At 35.1% G+C, this 10337-nt stretch overlaps 2 protein-coding genes across 3 annotated transcripts; both read left to right on the forward strand.

Annotated features, from left to right (window-relative positions):
- Positions 1-4269: 4269 nt before the first annotated feature.
- On the forward strand, positions 4270-6597 carry LOC145795677 (uncharacterized). Its single transcript, XM_082880532.1, has one exon. The coding sequence runs from the start codon at positions 4270-4272 to the stop codon at positions 6595-6597; it is 2328 nt and encodes a 775-aa protein (XP_082736658.1).
- Positions 6598-7709: 1112 nt separating this feature from the next.
- Positions 7710-9456, forward strand: LOC145795003 (uncharacterized). Of its 2 annotated transcripts, XR_014335071.1 has the most exons (3): positions 7710-8817; positions 8905-9289; positions 9360-9456. XR_014335071.1 is itself a non-coding variant. In XM_082877595.1 (2 exons), exons 1-2 carry the CDS (start codon positions 8257-8259, stop codon positions 9169-9171), a joined length of 828 nt encoding a protein of 275 aa, XP_082733721.1. In that variant the 5' UTR covers positions 7710-8256; the 3' UTR covers positions 9172-9454. The 2 variants fall into 2 exon arrangements, 1 of the variants encoding a protein (XP_082733721.1); XM_082877595.1 differs by having other exon boundaries at positions 8905-9454.
- The last annotated feature ends 881 nt before the right edge of the window (positions 9457-10337 follow it).

Consider the following 10337-nt stretch of genomic DNA (forward strand, 5'->3'; position numbering starts at 1 on the left):
GTATTTATAGAGACAAGATGTAGTCTATAGAGAGAAACTCTCAAGTTATTCATTCAATGAACTTCATTAAATTGATTAATGTATCTCATACATTCATGATACATAATGCATCTTCTATATTAATGAATTCATTAGATAGATTAATGTATCTTACATATTCATAATAGAAACATAATGCATCTCTAAGATTCATTCATAATAAATCCATCCACTACAACAAAAAGCATTTTCTGCGACGTTTTTTAGCAACAAAATTGAATTTGGTTGCCGATTGTATTTTTTTGGCGACAATATACGTGTTGGTCGCCAAAAAATACACCATTAGCAACAAATATTTAAATTCGTCGCGAAAAATGGTTGGCGCCAATTTAATTTTTCGCGCGGGAGCGCGAAAAAAGTTTTGGCGACGCAATTAATATATGGCGACGAAACTGTTTGTCGCCAATTTTCGACTTTTTGGCGACAGAATTAAACTAGTCGCTGAAAGTTGAGTGCTATTTATGGCAACGAAATTATTTTCGTCGCTAATAAATTTATATCAAAACGACGTCGTTTTTAATCTGTCTTTTTTTTTTTTTTTTTTTTTTTTTAATAATAAGTGAATAAACAAAACTAACCTAAAAGAGACTTGTTGATCTTCTCATTCAGGATCTGCAGCGGCACAAAACAGAGGCAGCACAACAGGTATTTTTCTCTCCCTCTTCTTCGTCTCTCTTTCCCTCTCCCTCTCATTCTCCCTCTCCCTCTCCCTCTCCCTCTCCCTCTCACTCTCACTCACTCACACTGTGAGAGTTTCGAATCTGTCTTTTTTTTTTTTTTTTTTTTTTTAAATGACTTTTAAGTGAATAAACAAAAGTGACCTAAAAGGAGATTTCTTCATCTTCTTAGTTCCGAATCTGCAGCGGCACAAACAGAAGCGGCCCAAACAGGTATTTTTCTCTCCCTCTTCTTCGTCTCTTTCCCTCTCCCTCTCATTCTCCCTCTCCCTCTCACTCTCACTCACTCACACTGTGAGAGTTTCGGACTAATATTGTGAGTTTCGGACTGATATTGTGATTTTTGGGATTGATCTATTCTAATTTTTGGACTGATTTTGAAACTAATTTTCGGGACTGATTTTTGTAAGAAACAAAATCTTTGAACTGATTTTGTAAGAAACTAATTTTCGGGACTGATTTTTGTATGTTTGGAATTTTTGGACTGATTTTTGTAAGAAACAAAATCTAGTTGAACCTTGCAGATTCTAGGTGTTTAACTTTAATTGTGGAACTGGGAATTTTGGTCTATTCCCATGTTCTGCTTGACTACATACATGTGCTCTGCAATGCATATTTGATATCACTCACTCTAGTTGAACCTTGCAGATTCTAGGTGTGTAATATGATTAAGGCACACAAATTGATCTTCATTTATTTGTTTTCTGCTAATATATATATATATATATAAACATGTACATTATTTAAATCACTTTTTTATTATTATTTTTTGATCAGCACATTATTTGAATCACTTGTCAACAGAGTTTTGTTTATTACGTTATTACCTCAATGTATCTGAGATTCTGGTCGGTTGATTATATTTATAACAAATTTTGGAATCCTCAAATTTATTTATTTATGCAATTACTTAACATGAATATATGTTTATTACAGTAGGCAGTTGTTGAATTGGTATATAAACAATGATTAATGATTCATTCACAAAATTTGTTTTGCCTGAATGCAGACAATTGAGACTCTGACCCGTAAGAGTTTCAATTGTGTACATATAGGTAGAACAAATTGTGTGGATGTAATAGTGCTGATAAAAAATGTATAATTTTTTTTTCCCTTTACTAAAATAATAAATCAGAAATATTTTATACTCAAAACAATTATTTGAAAAAATTTCTTAGACTTTGAATTTATGTAAATTTAAAATTTTATTACAGTGTTCATCACATTCAAAATGAATTTAGTTTATATATTTCAACTAATGGATAATTTTGTGGTACAGCTTGGGTTGTACAAGTAATTTCGCTATTTGAGCTTTACTTATATTTGGAAGGGCATTTTAAATCAACTCCTTATGTAAATAAATTAAGAAAAATAATATACAAATCTATTTTTTAGACCCACTTTCTATACTCAATGATATGTAAGAGAGGCGATTAACTAATAATTAGAGAACATACGAGAGAGAATGGTGTCATAAATATTCTAATTGATTGCCACATGGTTCGGTCTAACTTGGACTTAGAATAGCAATACTCATCAATCAAACTTAAGTATTCTTTAGGGAAAAATGATATATAAGCCCATTTTTTAGATCCATTTTTTATATCCATCGATTGTGAGCACACAACATGACATGGCATTAAGAAGCATATGTTAATGGGATATTGAAGAGCATTGGCTGAGATCACCTTTGCCATTGGTTTAGATGGAGTATGCAAAATATGACTCTTGTTTTGTTTTGTTGGGTATGTGAATGAACCAGGGAACTTGCATTTTTTTTGTATTTTTATTCAAGTGGTGTGTCATGAGGGTGGACCACAGTTTTGTGTTGAATATTCTTACAAGTTACAACTATTCATTGCCCAAAAAATTATAGATATTTTGTGTATCGGTGACCCTTTTAATAATTTCATCATATAACATTCATTTCATGTCCACTCTCCGTTAATTTCATGTACAGTGCGATTTTAATTTAAACTTTGATTTACAATTCAAATGTTATAGGTTATTGGCTAATGCGAAGAGATAAAAAAGCTGCAATCATTCGTTGGGGGCAATTACTACATCAAGTAAGCTTTGACTATATTTTAGGGCATTTTAAATTTATTTATCAAGTTAGTCATTTTAGTTTCTACACCTATGATCTTGAAACTATATAACCTTATTAAATTTAATAAGTCTAGTTGTCAAAAAAAATGGGACTAGATACGTCATTTAGCAACTTTAATATTTTAGTTGATTTTTTTATTTTTTTATGAAATGAAAAAGAATTATGTTTTGGATGATTTGTGGATTTTTTTTTTTTTTTTTTGTAGGTGAATAGATAATTGTAAAAGAAAAAGTTGTTGATTAATGTATAGGACATGACATTTTGTTTTATTAACTATTTTTTTCTATTGACTATTTACCCAAAATATAAGTCCCAAACAGGCCTAAAAAGAAAAGAGAAATAATCAGTTATCTTTTTGTTTTTAGGATAAATTGCACTTTTTCCCTTTATTTTTAGTCATTTTTTTTATTTTTTTTATTTTGATCATTCATGTTTCAAGTTTTTTTTTAATTTACTCCTAAAACTAACTTTTGTTCAAAATTAGATAGAAAATGCATGTTTCCTGCCACATCATATAAAATGAGGGTTGTTTCTGGGACTACTGGGTGATAATTTGATTATCTGCTAATCTGTATCTGTTGGGTGATAATCTGATTTTTTGTTAATCTGGTTCTCTGCTGCTGTGTGGCTGGTCTGTATCTGTTGGGTGATAACCTGATGCTAATCTGCTAATCTGATGTGTGTCTGTTGCTGTTTTTGGCCTATGCTAGCACTGGTTCCATGGCTCTTTTTGTTTTGTTTGTATTTGGATTAGGTTGCATGCCTCTATTTTGGTTTGTAGTTGCTGTATTGCTTGCATCATCCCTCTCTTTTTGTTGATGTTTTCTTCCTTTCTGTAAGGTTATCCATCATCAATAAAGGGTTATTTGTTGTTGATTAAAAAAATAAAAAATAAAAGGGCAAACTGTAAATTACCCTTCAGTTTATATGTGGTTCATGCCACATTATGGGACTGTTTTGTATGGTTTATATGAGTTGTTTATAGTTATTTATTATTTTTAGAATCAATTTAAACTGTTTTGTATAGTTTCTGTTTATAGTTTATTAGGTAAGAATAGTTTAAGAGCAATGCTACGTCTATTTAAAGTCTTGCTAATAATATTACGAAAAACATATATGTTCAAATATCATTGGAAAACAACCATCAAGGCCAATAGGATGTTGGAAGATCACCATATAATTTGACTTATAGTTTCTTATACTATACAATGTCATCATGTGTACATGCAGCATCTTTAAATTAAATGTTAAATTAAAAAAATGTATTACAAGGTTTGGCTTTTTTGAGAGAAAATATTATTTTTTTATTGTTTCTCAATGTTTACCTAATGTTTTGAGCATTCATGATATGACAAACACTTATATGACTCAAGGAACTATTTGACATGTAATTCTCTAATTCAAAGGAATTTCACATAACCATGGCTTTGTAGGTGACCAAATATGGATAAGAGTTGGATGCTACTTAGGGATAGGATGAGTTCCCAGTATCGAGATGGGGTGAAGGCTTTTGTTCAATTTGCAATGATGAATGTAGAGCCAAATGATAAGATTCGTTGCCCATGTATGGACTGTTTGAATTGTGAACGACATACTTGTAAAATTGTGGAGTATCATTTAGTTGTGAAAGGGATGTCTCCTTCTTATAAGACTTGGGTGCATCACGGGGAATCTGTTCCCATGAATCAATCTCATGCATTGAATAATGACAACCACAATGACTTTGGAAGTGTTGGGGATAGAATGGAAGCAGAGACAGGCGAAGATCAAGATGAATTCCTAAATTTGTTAGAAGATGTTTACATGGGGACTACCATAAATGATGATGAAAATGAAGAGGATGAGGAGGAAGGTGACAATGACAATGACAATGACGATGATGTGGCTAACAATGTTGAAAAAGAGGGCGTGCCCAACTTTAGCAAATTGTTGAATGATGCTCAAAGAGAGTTGTACCCTGGGTGTCGTAAGTTTTCTCTTTTATCATTTGTTGTTAAGATGCTTCATGTGAAGGTGTTGAACAAGTGGAGCAATAAGTCTTTCAACATGTTGTTGGGGATATTAAAGGACCTTCTACCGGTAAGTGATCAAGTGATTCCATGGACCCTTTATGAAGCCAAAAAATTCTTGCGTGCCTTAGGCTTAGGATATGTGTCGATTCATGCATGCAAGTATGATTGTGCACTTTTCTGGAAAGAGAATGCAAATTTAGAGAATTGTCCGATTTGTCAAGAGTCTAGATACAAGTCGAATTATGGAAAAGGTAAAAAAGTTCCTCACAAGACCTTAAGATACTTCCCGTTGACATCAAGGTTGCAGAGATTATATATGTCGAGAAAAACAGCAATAGATATGAGATGGCATAAAGAGAAACGAGTAGATGATGGGATATTGAGACACCCGGCTGATGGTGAGGCATGGAAGGATTTTGATAGGCAACATCCTTTGTTTTCCCAAGAGAGTCGAAATGTGAGGTTAGGGTTGGCCACTGATGGTTTCAATCCTTTTGGAAACATGAGCAACTCGTACAGTATGTGGCCTGTGATTGTTATGCCTTACAACTTGCCTCCTTGGAAATGTATGAAACAAGCATTTAGTATGCTGTCATTGCTTATCCCTGGACCACAAGCACCAGGGAGAGATATCGATGTTTACCTGCGACCATTAATTGATGAGTTGAAGGACTTGTGGGAAGATGGTGTGCTTACTTATGATGCCTCAACTGAATTAAGTTTTCAAATGCATGCAGCTGTTATGTGGACAATTAATGACTTTCCTGCATATGGAAACTTGTCGGGATGGAGTACGAAAGGGTATTTGGCTTGTCCCACCTGTAACAAAAATGCTTCCTCACAACGGTTGAGAGGTAAGATAGGGTACACAGGCGCTCGTCGTTACCTGCCTGATGACCACCCTTGGCGAAGGAGTCGACTTTATAATGGTAAGACTGAGTTCCTGTCAAGACCTTTACAGTTATCAGGGGAACAAATCTTAGAACAATTGGATTCAGGGACATTCAAACCATTTGGAAAGCATCCAACCAATAAGAAAAGAAAAAGGGAAAATCCAATATTGAATTGGACAAAAAAAAGCATCTTCTTTGAGTTGCCATATTGGAAAACACTTAAACTCCGACACAACCTCGATGTTATGCACATAGAGAAGAATATATGTGATAGTTTGCTTGGAACATTACTGAGTATAGATGGGAAGAACAAAGACACAGAAAAAGCACGCATGGATTTGGAAGATATGAAAATAAGGAAGGAGTTGCACTTAAAAAGGCGTACCGATGGATCTTTTGAAAAGCCCCCAGCATTGTACACTTTGTCCTCAGATGAAAGATATGGTTTTTGTGAGTTTTTAAAGTCAATTAAGTATCCTGATGGTTATGCAGCAAACATCTCAAGGTGTGTGAACACAAAAGGTGATAAGTTAACAGGCCTAAAAAGTCATGATTGTCATGTCCTCATACAGCGACTTCTTCCCATTGGAATGCGTGGATATCTTCACAATGATATTTGTGTTGCATTATTTGAGTTGGGAAATTTCTTCCAAGAGCTTTGCTCAAAGACATTGAAGATGAAGAATTTGGAAATATTAGAAGATCGCATAATATTCATACTATGCAAGTTAGAAAAAATTTTCCCACCAGCGTTTTTTGATGTGATGGTCCATTTGGCGATTCATTTGCCGCGTGAAGCCATTCTTGGTGGACCTGTGCAATATCGGTGGATGTACCCCATTGAAAGGTACTTACTAACTTATTAAAACACTAGAATACTTAAATTGTAGCACAACCTGCATATGTATTTATAAAAATGTGAGTGTGTGTGTAATAAGATTATTCTATTGTTTGTTTCATAGGCTGCTTGGAACTTTAAAAGGATATGTTGCAAATCGAGCTCGTCCAGAAGGTTCGATCACAGAAGCTTATGTTGTCAAGGAGTGTCTCACATTTTGCTCAATGTATGTGGGTGGGATTGAAACTGTATTTAATCGAGAGGAACGGAATGTCGATGTTAGTGTGCATGAGTCAGGGTTAGAGGTCTTCGCGCAAAATGTTCGTCCTTTTGGGCTAATAACAAGGGTTTCTAACGTGTCTCAAAAAGAACGTGAAATGGCTCATTGGTTTGTCTTGAATAATAGCCTCGAGCTTGACCATTATCTAGAGTACGTTCTTAATCTTGTTTTTTTTTTTGTAGAATTATGTTTTCAATATAATATGTTACTTATGAATCATATGTTTGTAAGTAGGCAACACAAGAATCTTTTAGAAAATGAAGGTGTACGTGACATCACAAATAGACAGAAAAAGGAATTCCCCAAGTGGTTCAAAGAACATGTAAGATATAATCCCAAACTTTATTCAGCTACACTTATATGAATACTAACATAATGATTGAAATTGATGTCGTTATGTAGATGAACCAATTACGAGCTCAAGGATTACCAGAAGCAACTGATGATTTGTGGTCATTAGCAAATGGTCCTAGTGTGAATGTTAACTTGTATTCAGCTTGCATTTCCAATGGTGTTCGATTTCATAGTAAGGATCGTGATAGTACTCATAAATGCCAAAATAGTGGGTTAGTTGCGGAAGGGGAGCATGAGAGACAAACAATTAACTTTTATGGGTACTTGAATAGAGTGTGGGAGATGCATTACATACTTGGACATCGAGTTGTTTTATTCCAATGCGAATGGTTCAATACCGGTAGCAATAGAACATTACATACCGATACACATTGCACAAGTATTGATGTTAGAAGTCGATGGTATAAAGATGATCCATTTGTCTTACCAAGTCATGTGAAACAAGTTTTTTACGTTGATGATACAAAGTTAGGCGGACATTGGAAAGTCGTAGAAAGACTACAACATCGAGGAATATGGGATGTACCAGAACAAGATGGCTTTGAACCTGAAAATGTATTGCAACAAAATGAAACAACTGATGCTGTCCCAGTGAGCGTTGAAGACCCCGTGACAATCTCACTTCATAGGAATGACATTGATCCTCAAATTATCCCAAGTGAGGTGGTTTTACAATCAGTTAATCGAGCACACAACGATGGTGTTGATGAGGAAGAGGGGTGCGATAATGAAGATGATTACTATGAGCATTGACTATTCGAGAAGATGAGCTACATAATCATTTTGATTGTAATATAGATTTTGACATAGAACTTTAATTGTTGTGTGATTGTAATATGTTTTGATGACACTGTTGTTTAAGTGCCTTTGAGTTTGAGTTTGATGGCTATCTGTCTCTCTTTGTCTAATTTATTTTTTTTGTTTCTTATGTTATGTTATTGTTTAGTTATTACTTATGTTCTGACATTGATTCTATTATATAGCCATTGATATTAATGTAATTGCTTATTTTACATATGCTTCACACATGTAATTGTTGAGTTGTTGTGCTAGATGGCAGGCCCTGGTAAAGTTCGACATGCAGCATCATCCAAAGTTCCTCTACCTTCCCAACAAGCTGCAGCTAGAATTGCTGCCCCTACTCAGCATGCACCACTTATTTTAACCCCATCTATTCAGAGTGTACCATCTACAAATGCTCTAAGTATCCAGCCTACACCACCGACAAATGCAACTACTACCCAGGTTGCACCATCTACAAATGCAACTACTACCCAGGTTGCACCATCTACAAATGCAACTACCCAGGTTGCACCATCTACAAATGCAACTACTACCCATGATGTGCCATCTACCACTAGTTTGCGTACTCGCTCTAGACAAGTCAGGGGTCAGACTCGAGGGAAGAGCATAGCACGTCTCATAGCTAACAATGGTGGTAAAAAACTTCCTGTTTGGATCCCTGCAGATGCGAAGGTGCCAGTAGGACCTTATGCCACTCCATTTGCAAATGAACTTGGCTTACAGATAAGGATGGCTGCACCAATCATTGGTATAAAAAAGTGGGACAAGATTGATGAGATTCATAAAGCCCCAATCATTCAAGCAGTTCGGGTACATGTATTTGCTACTTTTCAAATAATTAGATTATCACCATTACTTGCATTTTGATATTAATCAAAGCATTCATTATATTTGTAGGATAAATTTGAGATTGTTGATTATGATGAGGATGAAGAGGTTCGGAAAGGAGTCAATAAAAAGTGTAAAACTCTTTACAGAAGTTGGCGTAACAAGATGAAGACTCATTACTCGAAGTTGGTAGACGCTGGTGTTGACCCTTATAGTAAACCATACAAAGGGGTCGATTCTGAGGCTTGGGTATACATGATCAATCATGTATGGCTTGATGAAGATTATCAGGTAAAATTTCCTAATTTGAAGAATCATGTTGTAATTTCAATTTAATTTTACTAATCAATTAATTTTGCAGAACTTGGCTAAAAAAGCAAGGGATAGTCGAGCGAGGTTACCATATAATCATACAATGGGCTCCAAGTCATTTCAAGCTGCAATGTATAAACAGGTGATGCATTTATTATATCTAACATAATGATTGAAATTAATTATGTATGCTTACTTTTAAATGGAATTAGGGTACCGAGAAGACTGACTTTGTAGACTTCTACAAAGATTCCCATTGGAGCAAGAGAAAGTCGGATTGGGTAGCCCCGATATGTGGTCAATTACATGTAAGTATGCCAATTAATAGAGTTACATATTTATGTAAACGATGGTATTTGTTGAAGTTGTTTACAAATTGATAGGAAGCTTTGAAAAAGCGACATGATGAGTCTTTAGAGCCTGGGGCAATACCTTTAACTCAAGAGCAGCTGTCAATTGAGATTCTTGGAAAGAAATCGGGATACTTAAAAGGCTTTGGAGTTGGTCCAAAACCATCATCATCCAGATCTTCTGTTACTGCACAAGCACATACTGAGGTGGTTTCGAGCCTACAAAAAGAACTAGAGTCATTGAAGAATTTGTCTGAGATCCAGCAAGAACAAATTGCAGCCCAAAACCTGGTAGCACAAGAGCAAGCTAAAATGATTGAAATGCAAAACAAAAGATTTGAAGAGATTGAGAAGTTTATGAGGATGACCAAGGATCAGAGAGGCATGCAGGTTGATGAAAATAATTATTCATCAGAGGAATCTTATTGACAAACACTTTTGTAAGTATATTTTTCAGAATTTACTTTTCAAATTAGCACAAGCATTTCATTTAATATGTCTGGTTGTGTTGAACAAACAAGACCTCGATTGGATCTCCGGTTAGAAAATTAGAAGAAAAATTGTAAAATACAAGACTTAAAAGGCCCGTTCGGGGGCCGAAATTGCGAAATGACCACCGAAACCACTGAAACTTGGCACGGACAGCTGGTTAAGGCCTAAATAGACTTGTACGAACAAACGAGACCTCAATTGGATCTCCGGTTAGAAAATTAGAAGAAAATTTGTAAAATACAAGACTTAAAAGGCCCGTTCGGGGGCCGAAATTGCGAAATGACCACCGAAACCACTGAAACTTGGCACGGACAGCTGGTTAAGGCCTAAATAGACTTGTAGGAACAA

This window comes from Camellia sinensis, chromosome 7, assembly GCF_055761805.1.
Source record: "Camellia sinensis isolate YWXY chromosome 7, ASM5576180v1, whole genome shotgun sequence".
Lineage (NCBI taxonomy): Eukaryota > Viridiplantae > Streptophyta > Magnoliopsida > Ericales > Theaceae > Camellia > Camellia sinensis.

What these genes read in the sequence shown, in the direction of transcription:
- LOC145795677 (XM_082880532.1), top strand. Translation starts at nt 4,270, where the DNA reads ATGGATAAGAGTTGGATGCTACTTAGGGATAGGATGAGTTCCCAGTAT.
- LOC145795003 (XM_082877595.1), top strand. Translation starts at nt 8,257, where the DNA reads ATGGCAGGCCCTGGTAAAGTTCGACATGCAGCATCATCCAAAGTTCCT. An exon ending in CAATCATTCAAGCAGTTCGG is followed by an intron (nt 8,818 to 8,904) that starts GTACATGTATTT and finishes TTATATTTGTAG; the next exon opens with GATAAATTTGAGATTGTTGA.